At 53.7% G+C, this 19,976-nt stretch overlaps 1 protein-coding gene across 3 annotated transcripts in view; it reads left to right on the forward strand.

The window, feature by feature from the left end:
• The window catches only part of PEBP4 (phosphatidylethanolamine binding protein 4), a 220,907-nt gene that overhangs the window by 115,675 nt on the left and 85,256 nt on the right, over window positions 1–19,976 (forward strand). For all 3 annotated transcript variants that reach the window (XM_051836751.2, XM_051836752.2, XM_051836753.2), the window contains exon 4: window positions 11,449–11,547. In XM_051836751.2, the coding sequence (XP_051692711.1) occupies window positions 11,449–11,547 (99 nt within the window). The remainder of the gene's footprint in view (window positions 1–11,448; window positions 11,548–19,976) is intronic.

The following is a 19,976-nucleotide window of genomic DNA, read 5'->3' on the forward strand; positions in this document are numbered from 1 at the left end:
CTTCAGTTCCTCACCCAGCTGGAAGACACGGCGTCTGTCCTTCCGTGACCGGATTATTCCTCGAGCCGTAGCGCCCCCGGGGTCACAGGGGTCACCCATGCCGTCCCTTATTGCAGTGTCTCCTTCCTTCTTGGGGCCGAACAATGCGCCACCGTGTGTATGGACCACATTTTCCTTTTTTAAAAAAAGAAGATTTACGTATTTATTTGAAGAGTTATGCAGAGAGAGAAGGAGAGGCAGAGAGAGAGAGAGGTTTTCCATCCACTGGTTTACTCTCCAGTCGGCTGCAACAGCCGGAGCTGAGCTGATCGTAAGCCAGGAGCCAGGAGCTTCTTCCAGGTCTCCCACATGGGTGCAGGGGCCCAAGCACTTGGGCCATCTTCCACTGCTTTCCCAGGTCACAGCAGAGAGTTGGATCAGAAGTGGAGCAGCCAGGACTTGAACCGGCGCCCATATGGGATGCCGGCACTGCAGGCAGCGGCTTTACCCACCAGGCCACAGCACTGGCCCCCACATTTTCTTTATCCATTCATCTGTCGATGGATGCCTGGATTGCTTCCAGCTCTTTGTTTTTAATTTTTAAGATTTATTTATTTATTTACTTGAAGGTCAGTGTTACAAAGAGAGAGGGAGAGCCAGAGAGAGAGAGATCTTTCATCCACTGATTCACTACCCAGATGGCCACAATGGCCAGGGGCTGTGCCAGGCTGAAGCCAGGAGCCAGGAGCTTCTTCTGGGTCACCCACATGGGTGGCAGGGGCCCAAGGACTTGGGCTGTTTTCTGTTGCTTTTCCCAGGGAGCTGCATGACAAGTGGAGCAGCCGGGACTCGAACTGACACCCATGTGGGAAGCCAGCGTCGCAGGTAGCAGCTTAACCCACTGCGCCACAGCACCAGTAGTGCTTCCACCCCTTGACAGCTGTGACTAGTGCTGCAATGAACATGGGAGTGCTGATGTCTCTCTGAGACCCTGGCTTCAGTTGTTGGAGCCAGATCTGCAGAAGTGGGCGTGCTGGACCGGATGAGAGGGTGACATTCACATCAAGTCTGGAAACCGTAGGGTCCACCCTGGGTATGGGAACTGGAGGGAGAGTGGCTTGTCTAGCCCAGCCCCCTAGTGTTTCAGGCACAAGGCAGTGAGAAGGTTTGAGATCCCCAGTCCACCATGCAACAAGCACTCGTGGGTACCTGTCAGGTTCGTGGTGGGTCACTAGGTCTGGCTGATGCCCCCAAGGAAACAGCTTCTCTCCCAGGCAAGTGTGAAAATCTCTTGTGATGGGACATTGGGTTAAGTTGCTGCCTGCAACACCAGCATCCCATACGAGCACTGGTTCGAGTCCCAGCAGCTCCACTTCCCATCCAGCTCCCTGCTAATGCAGCTAGGAAAGCAGCAGAATATGGCCCAAGTGCTTGGATCTCTGCACCCACATGGGAAACCCAGAAGAAGCTCCTGACTCCTGGCTTTGGCCTGCTTTAGTCCTAGCCATTGCAGCCATTTGGAGAAAGAACCATTGGATGGAAGATTATCTCTCTCTCTCTCTCTCTTTCACTCTGCCTTTCAAATAAATAAATAAATCTTGAAGGAGAGAGAAGGAAGAAAGAAAATCTATCCATCTCTGGGGATGATCCTGCTGTTGGAACTGTTGATGGCAGGCCCAGTCTCTTGGCTCTGCTTAGAGCCTGGGCCGCCAGGGTCAGGAGTGAGTGGCATGTGCCAGAGGCCTCCCGATGCCTCCTCCCCACACAGCTCCAGCCTGCCTGCTCCCAGGGCCTGCCGAGAGTGGGTGGGGCTGGGCCGAGCTGGAAGGATTCTAGCCAGAGGCCAGGCTCTGGGGAAGCTTTCTCCCCACCACTTATCTGGGGAGCACCTTCCCTCCTCCCCCCCCAACGCCAGATCCTTGTGAGGGAGTTTTTGGTGAGCAGTCAGGGTCACGGAGGGGGCCAGGCCGCGGCTTCCTGACTGTATTAGGAGGGAAGATCCGTGACACATGGGCCCAGGGGCCCTGCCTTGGCTGCAGACTCCGAGATGTCTGTTGTGAGGTTGCTTAGCAGAGAGAGGATCCAGGGTAAAGCTCAGGATGTGGCCACCTCGGAGAGGGCCACCCACAAGCACTTCCCTCCCGGCTGCCTCAGTAGGAAATGCGACAGCAGGTGCAGGCGGGCTGGGTGGGCGGAGGAGAGTCCACCGTCCATCCGTCCGTCCGGAACACCCGGGGCCGCTGTGTGAATAGGGCAGGAGTATGGGCCCTGGCACTGCCCACAGGGACTTTGTTGAAGTGCAAATCTTTTCTCTCTCTCTCTCTCTCTTTTTCCCTAAGTGGAAAAACAGTGCGTTTGGGGGCAGAAACTTTGGGAAATCGGAAAAGCACAAAGCAGAAAACAAAAGCTCCTAATGATAGCAACACTGGAGACATCATCAGTCAGTATCTTACTTCCTGCTCTTCCGTCTGCTTTCCACCATGGGCGGGCGAGGCTTTTTTCTCATTACTGTGACTAAATCCCTGAGGCAGGCTAACCTTGTACAGAAAGAGGTGTGTGGGGAGAGCGTGTGGTCCAGCCGTTAGGATGCCATATGGGGCTGTCTAGCCCACATCCCAGCCCCTCCATTCCTGATCCAGCTTCCTGCTACCATGCACCCTGGGAGGTAGTAAGTGATGGCTTATGGCCGGGGCCCCTGCCATCCACGTGCGAGACCCAGATTGAGTCCTGGGCTCACTTGGCCCAGCCCTGGCTATTACAGGCATCCCTGGGGATGAACCAGTATAAGGAAATTCTCTCCCTGACCGTCTCTGTCTCTCCCTCCCTGTCTCTCTGCCTTTCAAATAAAATGAAAAAGCAATTTATTAAATTGGTTTACAAAATAAAGGATGATAAAAATCACAGAGGTCTATTTAGCTCACGGTCCTAGGGAATCAGGGCGTGGCACTGACATCAGCTTGGTTCTGGTGGGGGCCTCAAGGTGGTTGGCAGGAGGGTGTGCAAGGGAGAAATCACAGTGCTAAACAGGAAGCTAGAGAGTGACCCGGGGCGGGCTCACTCTCACGAGATCTGCCTCAGCCTCCCGCGAGAACTTCTTCACTCCCTTCCGAGGGCAGTGCCTGGACAGCCTAACGCGTCTCCCATGAGGCCCAGCCTCTCAGAGTTCCTACTCCCACGCTGAGGGTCAGGCGTGCAGTCAGGCGTGAACATCCGGGGACAAACCACATCCAAGCCACGGCAGAGGCCCTCGGTCAAGTGCGTCTCACAAACTTTATGGGGAATTGGAACCAAGTGGTAAGTTTATCGGGGCCAGCATTGTACAGTGGGTTAAGCCAACACTTGAGACGCCTGCATCCCATATTAGAGTGCTGGTTCGAGTCCCGGCTGTTCCACTTCTGATCCAGCTCCCTGATAATGGCCTGGGAAAGCAGTAGAAAGATGGCCCAAGTGCTTGGGCCTCTGCACCCACGTGGGAGACCTGGAAGAAGCTCCTGTCTCCTGACTTGGACCTGGCCATTGCGGCCATTTGGGGAGTGAACCAGCAGATAGAAGATCTATATTTCTCTCTCTCTCTCTCTCTCTCTCTCTCTCTCTCTCTGTGTCTCCTCCTCTGTTACTCTCTTTCAAATAAATTAAAACTTTCTTTTCTTTTCTTTTCTTTTTTGACAGGCAGAGTTGACAGTGAAAGAGAGAGACAGAGAGAAAGGTCTTCCTTTTGCCGTTGGTTCACCCTCCAGTGGCCGCTACGGCCGGCACGCTGCAGCACCGCGCTGATCCGAAGCCAGGAGCCAGGTGCTTCTCCTGGTCTCCCATGCGGGTGCAGGGCCCAAGCACTTGGGCCATCCTCCACTGCACTCCCTGGCCACAGCAGAGAGCTGGACTGGAAGAGGGGCAACCGGGACAGAATCGGGAGCCCCGACCAGGACTAGAACCCGGGGTGCCGGCGCCACAGGCGGAGGATTAGCCTATTGAGCCACGGCGCCAGCAATTAAAACTTTCTTTAAAGAGAGAGTTTATTTTGGTGCAGAATTTTTTGGAAATCCATAGATATGAAGGGTCTTCAAAAAGTTCATGAAAGATGTATAATATGAGAAAACTAAGTGTGTATTTCAACATTTTTTGCACCAAAATAAACCTATCTTGCTTTTTGAAAGATATGTTTATTTATTTGAAAGGCAGAGTTAGAGAGAGAGAGAGAGAAATCTTCTATCTGCAGCTTCACTCCCCAAATGGCCCTAACAACCAGGGCTGGGCCAGGAGAAAGCTAAGAGCCAGGAGCTTCACCTGAGTCTCCCACATGGTGCAGGAGTCCAAGCACTTAGGCCATTTTCCGCTGCTTTCCCTGGCGCATTAGCAGGGTGCTAGATTGGGGGTGGAGCAGCCAAGAGTCAAACTGGTGCCCATATGGGATGCCGGCACACAGGCAGTAGCCCAACCTGCTGCACCACAACACCGGTCCCATAAACCTGTCTTCTAATTCTATTTTCCACAAAGCTCTTGAAGTGTTCTTGTGAGTGTATGCCATTCATTTTTTTATCTGCTTCCCTTCTTTGTAAAAGACAGTGTGATTTATGCTGCATAGGATTTTGTACCCATTACCTCTATATACTACCTTAACAACCCGACAGAAACATTAAAAAGCATATTTGTCAATTTTAAAGGCAAAGATGGGATATTATTTTATTTTTGCATATCTTTCATTACTAGTATAACTGAACATTTTAAAAACAGATTTATTTACTTATTTGAAAGGCAGAGTTAGAGAGAGAGAGATCTTCCATCCACTGGTTCACATCCCAAATAGCCACAATGGCCAGGATTTGGCCAAGCTGAAGCCAGGAGCCGGGAGCTTCTTCCAGGCCTCCCACGTGGGTGCAAGGGCCCAAGCACTTGGGCCACCTTCTACTGCTTTCCCAGGCCACAGCAGAGAGCTGGATTGGAAGTGGAGCATCAGGGACTCAGATCAGCATGGGTATGGGATGCCAGCACCATAGGCAGTGGCTTTACCCGATACACCACAGCACCGGGACTGAAATTGAACATTTGTTCATATGTTTATTAATTGTTTGTGTTTCTTTTTTTAAGATTTATTTATTTATTTGAAAGTCGGAGTTACACAGAGAGAAGGAGAGGCAGAAAGAGAGAGAGTCTTCCATCCGCTTGTTCACTCCCAAATTGGCCGCAACAGTCAAAGCTGTGCCGATCCAAAGCCAGGAGCCAGGGGCTTCCTCTGGATCTCCCACATGGGTGCAGGGGCTCAAGGACTTGGGCCACCTTCCACTGCTTTCCCAGGTGCATTAGCAGGGAGCTGGATTGGAAGTAGAGCAGCCAGGACTCAAACCGGCGCCCATGTGGGATGCCATCACTGCAGGTAGCGGCTTTACCCGCTACGCCACAGCGCTGGCCCCTTTCTTTTTTATTAATTGCTTATTAATCTTGCTTATTTTGCCCTTCAATTACTGGCTTTTTTTCTTATTGATTTAAAAAGCACTTTACATATTAAGGATATCAACTGCTTTTCATAGATGTCACAAATATTTACCTTCAGTTTATTATCTTCAAATTTTAGTTTGCTTTTTTGTCGCATAAAAGATTCACAAGTATGTCTAGTTAAATATACCAACCTTTTCCTTCATGCCATTTACTGTCAGTGGTTCGATGTGTATTCTTCCAGGCATTTTCTATGCATATGCAAATACATCTATAAATGTCTATAGTTAGAAATACAAAGTTTTCCTTCGTATTTGAGGTGATGCATGCACTCTGGTGCAACTTGCTCATTTCATGTACAGTCTACTGTAGATATCTTCCCACATTAGCATGCAAGGAGCGCACTCGGAGTGTTCTATTGTACAAACTTAATATCATGTTGCCAAATGAGTTTTTCCATTTTCATATTTAAATCTGGAAGTTTTACACTGTCTACAAAAAATAGAGATCTACGTTTATTTATTCCAGTCATTGTCCCAATGACACTTATCAGATAAGCTGTCCTTTTCCCATTGGCTTGAAGGATCGTTGTTGTCTATCAAGAATCTCTAGTAACAATAACTGTCACGGATTAAGTGCACGTATGTTGAAAACTTGAATTCCCCTTTGGATTTTCTATTTTGCTTCCTTTACTTTATGTACTCCACATTGTTCTAACGAGCATAGCTTTGTAATAAGTTGTGTTCTCTGCAAAATCAATATGATCCCGTATTCCATCTTCCTCAGTGTTGCCTTGGCTAATTCTCTTTCTTATTTACTTACATTTTCCCTTTTTTAAAAGATTTATTTATTTATTTGACAGGCAAAGTTGCAGAGAGAGAGAGACAGAGAGAGACAGAGACAGAGAGACAGAGACAGAGAGGAAAGTCTTCCATCTGTTGGTTCACCCCCCAAATGGCCCCAACAGCCAGAGCTAGGCCAATCCCATACCAGGAGCCAGGTGCTTCCTCCTGGTCTCCCATGTGGGTTCAGGGGCCCAAGCACTTGGGCCTTCTTCTACTGCTTTCCCAGCCCATAGCAGAGAGCTGGATTGCAAGAGCCCATATGGGATGCTGGCACTGCAGGCGATGGCTTTACCCGCTATGCCACAGCGCTGGCCCCACATTTTGCTTTTATCATGAGCTTTAATCATCCTGTGGAGTTCCAAAGGCATCTATTCAGGATTTTGACTGGAATTGTGTTAGATTAACAAATTGACAAAATTTAACCATGAAGGCTTGTTGACATTTTTGCATAAAGTAATTATTTCCGTTTAGAAGCATTGTGTGTGTCTCCCCATCCATCCAAGTTTTCCTCTTATGCACTTCATCCTGTTTCTATTTTCTTTGTATGTCTTACATTTTTCATTAAGTTCATCCTTAAATATTTTACATTCTTTATTGCAATTACAAATGGGAAATTTTTTTATTTATTTGAGAGGCAGAGTTACAGACAGTGAGAGGGAGAGACAGAGAGAAAGGTCTTAGGTCCACTGATTCACTCCCCAGATGGCCTCAACAGCCGGAGCTGTGCCAGGAGCCAGGAGCTTCTTCTGGGTCTCCCACACTGGTGCAGGGGCCCAAGCACTTGGGCCATCTTCTACTGCTTTCCCAGGCCATAGCAGAGAGCTGGATTGGAAGAGGAGCAGCCAGGACTCGAACCAGAGCCCAGAGGGGATGCCAGTGCCACAGGCAGAGGATTAACCTACTGCACCACAGTGCCAGCCCTGCAAGTGGAAAATTTAAAGTTTATTTTATGACTATTATTAACATTTGGGGTCCATTTTTATTTTCATTTTTAAATTTTTTAAAAGATTTATTTATTTATTTAAAGGCAAAGTCACAGAGGGGGAGAGAGAGAGAGAGAGAGAGAGAGAGAGAGAGAGAGATCTTCCATATGCTGGTTCACTCCCTGAATGGCTGTAATGGCCACAGCTGGGCCAATCCAAAGCCAGTAGCCAGGAGCTTCCCCCAGGTCTCCTACGTGGGTGCGAGGGCTCAAGAACTTGGGCCATCTTCTACTGCTTTCTCAGGCCATAGCAAAGAGCTGGATTGGAAGTGGAGCAGCTGGGACTTGAACCAGCGCCCACATGGATGTCGGCACTGTAGGCCAAGGCTTTACCTGCTACAACACAGCACCAGCCCAGGGGGTGTGGGGAGGCATTTTTAACAGCTTACTTTACTGGATATTAGTATAGTTGCTTTCAGTTTATTTTCTGGATTTCTCATGTAAATAATTATATCACTTTTACAGGAAGGGCGAGAGGGAGGGAGGGAGGAAGAGAGAGGAGAGGAGAGGAGAGCAGAGGAGAGGAGAGGGGAGGGGAGGGGAGGGGAGGGGAGGGGAGCTTTATTTCTTCTTCCTTCGTATTTTCTTATCGTTGAAGCTAGAACCAGCTCTCGGATGTATGAAGCAGTTTCCTTCTGGGGTCCCACTGGGCTCACACGTGAGCACACACACAGGCACTTTGGTGCGTGTTCCTCTCTTGCTCTCACGTTGTCATCTCCTTCTCCTCTATTCTGCGTCCTTGGGGCTTTCTTGGGCTTGTCTTCATGTTGTCTGATGTAAGTTCCTAACGCACCTCGCCTGTGGTGCCCTGCGCCTTTCGGATTGTAAAACGCAGCTCTGGGTATCTTCGTGTCTGAACCACTCATCTTTGGAAAGTGACCCGTGCCGCCCCCCTCCCCATGATGACCACTGTCGTCACTTGCCTCGGTGGCTGCCTCTGCCCCCCTCCCTGAACACATCTCTGCAGCCAGGGCCCCCGCTCACTGCTCCCCAGGCTCCCTTGCCCTATCCCGTTGGGTTCCCGAGTGCCGCCGTTGTCTTACTCCTCCCCAGGGCCACCTCCACTGCCTCTCTGCCCATCTGTGAGAGGACGCCAGCCTCAAGCTCCAGGAAGGATGTCCCTGTGAGCTTACAGCTGCTGGCACACGGGCCCCCAGTGCCACGTGGCCATCCCAGGCCTAGTCCCCGAGTCACCAACCCCGCTGCCCCCCTGCTAGTGCCTCGTGCTGTCGTGCGAGACTGCACAGCTCTCTCCTCCTTCTCCGCCTGGGTTCCCACTGTTTGCTTAGAGTCCTGTGGTCTGTCTTCTCCGGAGGCTCACGGCTGGGTGTGCGTGTGCATGTGTGTGTGCGTGCATGCGTGTGCGTGCGTGTGTGCGTGTGTGCTCGGGCTCTCCTTTAATGGCTCCACTGCCTCCTTATCAGATGCCTCCTGCAATGCGCATCCAACAGTGCTTGATCGTCGCTCTGAGGCCTTGCTGCCCCACTGCGGCCGGCACACCTGGGCTCCCTCTACACTTGAGAAAGGCTTCCGACTTCCGGCACTCGGTGGAGCCATCTGGACGTGTCCACCCCTGCCTGGCAGGACGGGGACTCTCCCCGTGCACTCTCTTCCGGCTCTCCTGCCCACCAGCCTGAGTCCCCTCCTGCCTAGACTGGCACGGATTCCACACCTGCACGCGCCCGTGGAAGGCACGGAAGCCTACGATGCTCCCTCGTATGAGCAATCTCACCCCTGCGCTGGCCCCACACGTCCTCTCTCGGTGCCCCCTCTCTTGTTCGCTGGCGAACAGGAGCCAGGAGAAGACCCCGCCCTCCTGCATTGTCTTCGCCATGGCCTCCTTCTCTTGCGATGGCACCCTTGTCCTTGCTTCCCACCCAAAGCTTGCCTCTCCGCCTGGACTCCGGCTCCTGGCCCCTCCCACCTGCCCAGAGTCTTCCTCCTCTCTGCCCTGTGTTCCTCCCTTTCTAGTAAACCACTTCCGTTTCCCATTGGCTCACACACATGCCTATCACCCAAAAAAAAAAAAAAAAAATCTGACTCTGCCTTCCTAACTCCGGCATCTCAGCCCAGCTGCCCTTCACTCCAAACTTCTCCTCGTCATCTTTATTAACTGCCTCCAACTCCTCCTCTCGCGTCTCCTCGAAGCTTCGCCCGCCCTACGTCAGTCCTTCCTGCCGCACTGAAACGCGTCTTGTCAAGATAACGGCGCTCTCCGAGCTGTCAAGTCGAATTGTCACGTCTGTGTCCTCGTCTTGCTCTACCCCTCGGCAGCGCTCGGCTCCCTGAGCGCTTTCTCCCGCCTGAAACGCAGCTCTGCCTTCGCTTTCCTGGCACCTGCCCTTCCCCCGCCGCCCTGGCTGCACGGCGAACTCTGCCAGGCTCTCCGGCTCCTCCGTGTCAGCCGTGGGCCCGTTCCTCCCTTGCGGCGGCTCTCATCTCGCCATTCCACGCAGTTCAGGACCACCAGTGAGCCAACAGCGCCCATGCTTAGAACCCAGCCTCCAGCTCTCCCCGGAGCTCCAGACCCTGGTGTGCAGAGCCGATGGTCCTCTAAAAGGCATTTCCTCCCCTTCCCCCACCTCGTGTCTAAAACAGAACTCCCAACGTCCCTTTCAAACAGTCTCCTCTGTGTCCAGAAATGGCCCCATTCACCCAGGTGAATTCACCCATTCACCCAGGTGCTCCAGCCAGAAACCCAGGTTTCATCCTGAATTCCAGTTTCTCCGTGGAGTCTTCACGGCCATCAAGCCCATCCGCAGACAGGGTTGGGTCTACTAGAAACACACCTCCACCCGTTTCTTTGCTTCCATCCCCATTGCTCCCACCCTAGAAAAGGAGCCAGCATCCTGTCTTACTACGGGGGTCTCCTAACTGCCTCCTGGCTCCCTCCCTGGTCCTCTGCCAACCATCACCCAGCAGCTGGCCTGACTTTCTAAAAATGTAACGTCACAGCGAAACACTGCCCGCCCTGACACCCTCCCGAGGTTCTGCGCCGCACTCGGAATAAAACTCCGCTCCATGGCCAGCGCCACAGCTCGATAAGCTAATCCTCCACCTGCGGCGCTGGCACACCGGGTTCTAGTCCCGGTTTGGGCACCGGATTCTGTCCCGGTTGCTCCTCTTCCTGTCCAACTCTCTGCTGTGGCCCAGGAGTGCAGTGGAGGATGGCCCAAGTGCTTGGGCCCTGCACCCCATGGCAGACCAGGAGAAGCACCTGGCTCCTGGCTTCTGATCAGCGCAGTGTGCCGGCCGCAGTGAGCCAGCCACAGCAACCACTGGAGGGTGAACCAATGGAAAAAGGAAGACCTCCCTCTCTGTCTCTCTCACTGTCCACTCTGCCTCTCAAAAATCATTAAAAAAACAAAAACAACAAAAAAAAAAAACCTCTCCTCCTCCAGTGCTGCAAAGCCTTCTGCGGTCTGACCCTTGCCCCCTCTCCCCCCGCCGCACCACACCCACTGTCCCCCTAGCTCACGCCCTAGCCACAGTGGTACTCAGAGCCTGCGTCTTCCCCAGCTGAGGCCTTTGCAGCAGTGCCTGCTCCTGGAGTGCCCGCTCGTCTGCCCTGCTTGGGCTGTGCCGTGGCGCTCACCACCCCCTCGATGTTTACCTTGCTTATTTCTGTATCTGGTTTTATTAGCTCTGTCTCTTCCCTAGAATAGACGCTTCCCCAAAGCATAGCTCTTACTGTCTTGTGCCCCGTTGGCTTCCTAGCCCCTGGAAGAGCTTCCGGCATCTAGTAGGTGGTCCACTAGATGGCAGGGGAAGGGGCGGCTGACTTCCTGGGGTTTCTGGTCATTGCTGCAATTCTTACACGGTTGTCCTGTGCTTGCTGGATCAGCAGTCGGGTTCCTCCAACCACCCCGGAAGCTTGCTCAGGGCCGAAGTCCTGTTTTGGGGGTGCATCTGGTGCTGGGCACATGCAGAGGCTCAGTGAATACGCCTTGGTGTGTGTTGGGGGGCGAGGACTCACCCTTCATTAAAGGGAGAGCCAAGAGGCCCCCTGCTATGCCCGTCGCTGGCTTTTTTCCTCCAAGAACAACTGTGATACAGGGGGTTGTGAGAACAGGGAGGCTCTGGGTAGGACGGGCTCGGGGCTGGCTGGCTATTCCCAGCCGGAGTGGAGGTGGAAGGAGCGTCCACTCCCTTGGTGTTCTCCTGCCAACACTCAGCCACGATGCTACATTACTTCCGGTGCTTGTGTTGCAGGGGGCAAGCTACATCCTGGTGATGGTGGACCCCGACGCCCCGAGCAGGTCGGAGCCCAGGCTGAGGTTTTGGAGACACTGGTTGATGACAGACATCAAGGTAAGCAGCCAGGGGTCAGAGTTCACGCCTGGGGGAGCTGGAGGCCGGCAGGTGCAAGGACAGCCGCGTCAGGTCGCCCCAGCACTCAGCTGATACCGCCCCTCGCAAGTGGTCCAGCAGTTGCAAGAAGTGTCTCGGTGGCAAGGCGGGTGCCACATCTCGGTTGAGACAATGGTTGTGTAGGAGCCAGAGTTGGCCTTGGGAACACAAATATGGTGCCTTGTTGGTGAGCATTATACGGTTGGTGGGGGGCAGTGGGAGGGACAGGTAGACTGTCCTGCCATACACGTTTTGGACACTCTGGGGTGAGCAGTATTGAAGGGCTTTGTTGAGTTTTTCCCACTAGCAATCAGCCCTCTGCAACTGCCCGTTCCTCATCTGTGTATTGAACCGACTGCAGAATGAAAATATCTGGGGGGTGGGGGGTCTGCATGTGTCCCGAACATGTACTGGCTATTTGCATACATGCTCGCCGCAAGCGGTCAGGAGCCCGTGCCTGGACAACCTGCAGTCGGGCTTTGCAAAGAGTGGGCAAAGCTTTCCACCCCGAGAGGACCCCCGTGGGAAAGCAGAACCAGAAAAAACCAGATCTGCTCTAGATCTTGCTGGTTGAAGACCCAGTAGCCCCTGTGTCGTCTCCCTGGAGCCAAGTGTTTCAACCTTATCTGTTCCACGGGAACTGTGCTAACAACTCCACTGGGCCACACGCTGGGAGCGCTTTGGGAAATGCAGAGACAACACGGGTGGGGGGGGGACTGTGCGTTTCTTCTGGAGTTGGGTGGGAGACGGGGCAGCAGTCTGCACTAGCTGACCAGGGGACTCTCCCAGCCACTGGGTGGGGGTGCTGAAGGAGCAGTCACCACAGGCCAGTGTCCCCCGCCCTTCGCCAGGAAGCTCCCGGGGGCGACCTGAGATGCAGCCCTGGCAAAGGCCCTGGAGGGGGCTTCCTCAAAGAGACGCCCGCCACAGCTTCCTGGGCAGCGCCGGGCTGGTCTCTGTCCCCCCAACACACCCCCTGGGCCAAGCACGCCTCTGCCTGGCATGGAGCTCTGGAAACATGTTAAGTGCACAAAGTGGCGGAGCCGAGGAGACCCACGTGAGCAGGCCAGGGAGGGTGGCAGAGGGCACAAAAGGGAAAGACCCTGATCTCCCCCTAAGCTGGCCCTAGTGCCACTTTCTGAGCGTGGGCCTCCCTGGTGGTCACCAGGGGCCGGCTCACTCCGCAGGTCACACTCACAGCCCACTCCACACACAGAGAGAGCTTCCGGTCCCGGGGTTTGGCTCCACAACTCGGAGGGCAGAAGCCACACAGGGTGCAGTGGTTTCAGAGTCCATGAGGCTGCCCCTCCCTGTGCCCCCTGGGACAGAGCCCTCACACACACTCTGTGCTGCACACACAGAGGCAGAGCAGGTGGCAAGTGGCAGCTGTCAGGCACGGCCGCTAAGCCTCAGAGCTTCCCAGGGCCACCTGCTCGGTCCGCCTCGGCCTTCCCGCTCAGGCCGGAGGAGCTTGGGTTTCGGTCGCGTCGTCACCCACTCTCCCTCGGCTGAGTGTGGAGCAGGAAGCAGCAGCTCGGCCCAGCTGTGTCCACTCGGCCCTGTCCACCTGCCCCCAGATTCCACCAGCCGCAAGAGATTCTAAACCAAATCGGTCTAGGACGGAGCACTTCCTGTGTGCTGGTGTCCACGGCTCCCGGGTGGGTTGTGGACAGCAGGCGTGTGCGTGCATCCACGGGTGAGCTGGAGACAGTGCAGACCCCAGGGCGCCGCCCTGCCTGCAGAACTCACTCCACAGTGGTTCTGAATGGCACACGGCCACTGCGTCCAGGGAGCGCTCAGCAGGCCGAGCGAGCAGCCCGGAAGAGGCTGTGGGGTCCAGTGTTGGAGGCGGGGGATGCCTGACCTGTTGCTAAGCTCACTCAGTGTTTGGTCACTTTGGGAACTAGGCATTCTCCCATTTTGGAGACGGGGAAAGTCCAGCCTAGGGAGGTGGAATGAGGCAGTGTCTCCACTAATGGACAGTAGACATGGGTCTGCCAGCCGAGGCCCCGACTCCAAACCACGTAACCCTGCTTCCTGCCGTACCACATCGGGGGCCCACCCACGCCTCTCCCAGCAGCTCCTCTGTAAGACGGAGTACCTCCTCTCTGGGCCTCCCCTCGTGCCCACCCTCCAGCTCACTGCCCAGGGCTCTGGGCAAGGCCTCCAAAAAAATGTGTGTAGGAAAATGGAATGAACAGACAAGTTCATCTTGGTGCAAAAAGTTTTGGGAATCCACGCAGGGTTTTTTCGCCATAACGTTTCTCGTGAACTTTACAAAGGCCCCTCACTTGCAGAGATCTCCAAATTTTTCTGCACCAAAGTAAACTCATCTTTTAATTCATGCTCCCTGAATGGTCAGAGTCCCCTCGTGTTTCTGGCTGTGCCCTGTGAGAGGGGACTTCCAGGGGAGAGCCTCTCTAGGGAGAGTGATCTTGGTGAGTAAACACACCTGGCCAGCACTAGGAATCCCTAAGGCACACCAGGAAGTCCCTGCAGGTGCTCAGAGACAGTGGCCCTGCCACTCACAAGGACTGTAGAACCGAGCCTGGCCTTGATGTGAGGGGGCCACGTCATAGCCGTGGGAGCCCCTCAGTGGGGACTGTTTTTATTCTCAGGCTATCCAGTTTAAAACAGATCGCCAGTGCTCAGGAAAGCTAGAAATACCTGGGGCCCACCTCCGCCTTCAACAGAGTCTAGCAGGACCTAGGATAGAGTAGGATAATGGCTCTGGACCTGTGTACAGCTTAACACAGCAAAGGGTTAGAGGGATGCCCAGCCATAGGGACGAGACATTCATGGTGCCCTTTGAGTCATCTCACTCAACAAATGCATGTTGACCCCTGCCCTGTGAAGCCCAGGGCTCACGAGCCAGGACTCTGGAGGCAGGGACCAGAGTCAAAGCCCAGCTCCACATGTTGTGAGCGGTGTGTTCCTGGGCTGGCTGCTCAGCGTCTCTGTGTCTCTGTGTCCTCACCTGGGAAGGAGAGATGCCCACTGTCTGTACCTTGCACGGTTGTTACTGCGCTCACCAGAGTCACTTTAACTACAGGGCATGGGAACAATCCCCGGAATGTGTCAGAGGTTCTGTATAGTTGTTTGCTGCTGTGTTATTGTCATTGCCCTAAGTCAGGTACCTGTGGGCGCCAGCGTAACCAACGCCAATGAGACAGAGGAAGGATCCGCCCTCTCAGAGCCTCTGTCGTAGCAGGGAGATGAGGAGGGAGGGTGCAGCACAGGGTGGAGGGCCCAGAGGTTCGGTCACAGTGAGACTTCCTATACCTGCGGGTTCCCGTTCACTCAGAAACAGGATGAGACCTCAGGCCCCTATCGTGGCTGGACCAGGGCAGGCGGGCACTGGGATACAGAAAGCCCAAGGTCCCTCTCGGCCCCCTCTTCTAGGGCACCGACAGAGGACCCCTTGCCCCAAGTGCTGAGGCCTCGGCCTTTCTGATTCCCTCTGGCTGACCGTCTTCATGCCGAAGCCTAATTAAGATGTCAGTTAATCTGCATCATGCGTTTCAGAAGCGACGCGTATGGAGTTCATCTTCTATTTGTCTCTGCAATTGGTGCTCAGGGCTTTTCATGCAGATATTTTCATTAGACTTTTGATCGTTAATGGGAATATTGAACACGAGAGGATGGGAGATTAATACTTTCCACAAAGAATATCATGATTGGTGACAGAGAACAGCGAGAACAATTAAGGAGACAAGAGTACCTTTCTTCTTCCAAAAAAGAAAATCTTCCTAGAAACCGTCAATGATTCTAAAATTTGCCCTGAATATCTTTTGGGTTTGGTTTTGTTTTAAGAAAGAACAGGCACCGCCAAGTTCAAGTTTCCCTTTTATTCCGCCTCTGGCAGCTGTAAAGGCGGCCAGTGCCGGCTTGAATCCGAAGGACCTCCAAGGGGTTGTTGTCCTGCCTGCCTTCCTAGAGGGTCAGACTTTTCCATAATCAGAGTTGGCATTTTTTAAAGGACTTCTCAATATGTTAGGTGAACAACACAGACGGGAATGCCAATGAGCCGTGCCGGGACTGCAGCTCCTGGAGCGTGCTGGCCGGGACGCTGGCGTCTGAGCCACCGGTCCTGCCGCTCACAGATCTCCAGCAAATCACCTGACCTGGCTGAGGCTGAGGTTCTGGCCTGCAAAGCTGACACTCACCCCTCCCCTTCACCACTGAGTCAGGGAGAAAAGGGGTTAGCTGTACTAGGAGCCGGGCGGCGTGGGGGCAGCCCCGCTGTGACACCTGCTGCCACTCTGCCGAGTGGGCGGAGCCTGTGGCCCTCTCGGCACACCTGGCAATAATTACCGAACTTGGCATGTCCGGAACCTAGAACCCGGCTCGGGACCGTCAGTGGAACAAACCATCTTTATCTGCTCCTTGAGTTCAGGCGAAGCGGTCCCAGCGAGGAATCAGGACTCGCGGTTCTCTCTCTGTTGGGACCAATGTTTTCAGTTTGATGGCTGACACCTGTGCAATTGCGCATGCGTGCTTTGGGCTGTACGGTGAGGGTCCAGTGTGGGTCATGGGCAACTGTGAAGGCACGGTTTATGCTCCAGGAGATCCAGAGGCCACAACAAGCCTTTGCGGAGGGGACAGTGCCAGGGTGGCCCTGCTGAGAAACCAGCCTTGTGCAGGGCCACCCTGAAGGGCAGGTGGCTCTTGGGAGCCAGGGGAGGTCTCAGGCCCTGCCACTTCCCAGATGAGAATCTCTAAGCCTCAGTTTCTGCATCATTAAAATGGGCGTGATGATCATTTGTGTTTTCCCAGTGTTCGGAGTAAACGTGAGTGCTTCCCCAACACCCCCAAATTTGAGCTACTGGTGGTTTAGCACATCCCATTAGGATACAGGACTTGGATTTCTTTTTTAAGAAAATTACTCTTATTTATTTGAAAGGTAGAATTACAGAGAGAGAAGGAGAGACACAGAGAAAGATACCCTTTATCTGCTGGTTCACCCCCCAGATGGCTGCAATGGGCAGGGTTGGCCCAGGCTGAAGCCAGGAGCTTCCTCCAGGTCTCCCAAGAGCCCAAGGACTTGGGCCATCCTCTGCTGTTTTTCCCAGGCTCATTAGCAGGGGGGCTGGATCAGAAGTGGAGCAGCTGGGACTGGAACGGGCACCCACATGGGATGCTGGCACTGCAGGTGGAGACTTAACCTGCTGTGCCACAGCGCCCGCCCCCAGGACTTAGAAAGTGAAAATCCAAGAGACCGTCCAGTGCAGCTCACCCCTTTGCCTCTCCGGTCTAAATGGACCCCGGCCCAGCCTGGGGGAGCTGGCATGGCCCAGGCTTGCTTTGGTGGGGGCAGGAGCTGGGGGCCTGGAGCAGGGGTGGTCGGTGCTGTCATTCAGCCCCCCGGAATTGGCCCGTGACCTCCTGAGCTGTGATGGCCTCCCTGGAGCCATCCCAGACCACAGCCAGGGAGAGGGGCTGGGCTGCTAGTGCTTCCCACGTGCCTGGCTGCCGCCCTTCCCCCACCCCAACGTGTTCTGCTTTTATTTTTAACCCAACCCAGCACCCCTTGTCATTTCCTTATCACTCACAGTCCCCGCTCTGCTCGGCTGTCATTGTCCCACCCCAGAAATGCCTTCACTCCCATTCAAAATAATTTAAATAAAATGTCGTTACAAAGTGCAATATTATCTTTTGATGAATGTTTTTAAAAGCCAGGTTTTAGGTTTTCATGGTAATTTGCGGTGTAAAATTATTTGGAGATAAGAGCCAAATTAGCTCTCGTATGCTGAGGTCGCCGTGTCCTGCTATCCATGTGAGCAGTGTTTAAATATAATCAGCCCTTAGACTAATGCAGCATAATTGTTCATTTGAAATCGCTTTTTTTTTACTCCATTCAATGAGTCATTAAAATATTCAAGGGATAATGCAGTGAATTAGAAATGAATTTATCATATTATCCCATACATACTGTAGTGCTTCAGGTAGCTAAGGAGAAAGGGGGGAGAGAGGGAGGGAGAGAGGGAGGGAGGGAGGGAGAATGTATCTAAGGTACAAGGCAGGAAGGGAGCGGCTACACGGAATGTGGCGAACAAAGCTTTGAGTCAGTTTATGGCAAGCAGAGCCTGGCTGGGAGGTGAGGCAGAGAGGAAACGCTGGTCTTTGAGGAGGGCGCTCTCTCTCTCTCTCTCTCTCTCTCTCTCTCGCTCTCGCTCTCTCTCTCTCCACTCTGAGAATCTGTGCTCCACCACAGCTCCGCTGTTAACTTATTTTTATCAAATATGTTTATATCAGAAAGTCGTTATGGAAACCAACTCTGCCATCCAGGAGAATTCCTGGATCAGACAGAAAACACTTTCTCTCTCTCTCTCTCTCTCTCTCCCCGTCTCTCCCCACTCATGCTCTTCTCTGTCTCTCTCCCATCCTATCTCCCTCTCTCTCCCTACCATCTCTCCTCCTCCTCCTCTTTCTCTCTGTCTCCCTCTGTCTCTTCTTCAACCTGCCTCCCTCATTTTCTCTCTCTTCTCCCATCTCTCCCGCCTCCTCTCTTTCTCTCTCTCTCTCTCTATCTCTCCCCCAGCCTATCTCCCTTGCTGTGTCCCTCCTCCCTCCCTCTCTCTCTGTCTCCTCCCTCTTTTTGTTTCTCCCCCTCTCTCTCTGTATCTCCTCTCTCTCTGCCCCTTTCTGTCTCCTTCTTCCCTCTCCCCCTCCTCTCTCTCTCTTAAACACACACACACACACACACACACACATGACCCCCACACAAAAGCTCCAGGACAGTCTTACTCACTAACCTTGAACTCAGCTCTGATGGGGCCATCTGTGGGCAAACTGAGAAATGGACAAGACCAACCGTCAGACCCGCCTCTGCCCTAGCATATGGAGCCGGGCTTGTCACTGTGGCCTGGGCCTCCCTCAGCCACCCGCTAGCAGATGCTCACGGGAAGAGCCACGAGGAAATGGGGAGGGGGGCGTCAGTGACCCTCCCCTGACCTCAGACAGTGCTATCAACCAGGCCGTTTATGCCACGCCTGGAATGCGTCTCTGTCTGGCCATGCCATTTGCAGAGGGACCATGGTGAGCAGGTGCAGAGAGCAGGCAGAGGCTGAGGTCCATGGGAAGCACATGGGGTCAGCAACAACCCTGAGAGGCTACTAGCAGCTGTGGGAGGGGACAGGAGCAGCCCCTGCCTTTGAGACCGGGGGAAGTCTCAGCAGGAAACAGGAGAGAGCCTGCTGTGTTCCCCGGGCAGATTGCGACCACTGGTGACATTTCCCAGGGAAGCCAAAGGTGGCCCCACATCAGGAGGAGTTTTCTAGGAATGTGAACTAAGAAGCGAGCTTATCCCTGATAGATTCTTCAGGGCGGCCCAAGGGGAGTCCCTGCCCCAGGGAGGAGACTGGAGCAGGTGCCCTTGGCTCTTCCCAACAGCAGCCCCACCGCTCGTACTCCCTCCTCCTCTTCTATCGTATGTCCAGATAGCATATGGGCAACAATTACAGGAGGAAGAATGAAAATGAGGAGGAAAAGGAGAAAAAAATGCATCGGCACATGGTGCCAAGTACTGTGGCTCTCTCTGACCATCTCATGTAATCCTTGCAAAAGCCCTGAGAATGGATGGATGCATGGATGAATGATTAGATGGATGGATGGATAAGTGGGTGGACGCATGGATGGACGGATGGGTGGATGGATGGATGATAATTAGGAGAATGGATGAATGGATACATGGATGAATTAATAGACAGGTATATGGATGAGTGGATGAATGGATGGATGGAAGGATGGGTAAATGGGGAAGACAGCTGAGGCCTAGGGGGAGCAAGCTTCCCACCCACAACATCACGGCCAGCACATGGCTGCCTGTGCTATGAACCCAAAGCCTGCACAACTCAGGCAAGGCCATGTGCCTCTGCAGAGTCTGGGTAGACACCATACCTGCGGGTCCCAGGCCCGGCCCAGGGGACAGCTCATACCAGGGCTGGGTCTGGGTGCTCGGAGGTGGTGCTGCGGGTGTGGAAGGTGTGGGCTGAGCCTAGTGGCTTCTCTACCTTTAGCCCTGGACCTGGGCCTTGCAGAGCAGCATGGAGCCAGGAGATTGATTCTCTGACTCACTGTGAGGGGCAAATCATCACCTTCCTGGGTCCAGCTCCTCATCTGTGTGGGAGGACTCTAAGGAGCAGGAGCACCGAGGCTTCCGTGAAAAGCACTTTGTAGACCACCCAGCACACCGCACCTGGCACACAGTACTTGCTGCGTGTATGCTGGCTCTCTACTCCTTCCATCTTCCATAACCTAAAGCCTTCCCAGGAAGTTGAGCCTTTGACGGAAAGGAGCATAAATCACTCGCAAGAGGTGGGACAAGTCTGGCCAGGAGAATGGGCTGTCCGAGTGGCCAACCCTTGGGAGACCTTGAAGTAGAAAAGCTA

Source organism: Oryctolagus cuniculus, chromosome 8 (assembly GCF_964237555.1).
Source record: "Oryctolagus cuniculus chromosome 8, mOryCun1.1, whole genome shotgun sequence".
Taxonomy (NCBI): domain Eukaryota; kingdom Metazoa; phylum Chordata; class Mammalia; order Lagomorpha; family Leporidae; genus Oryctolagus; species Oryctolagus cuniculus.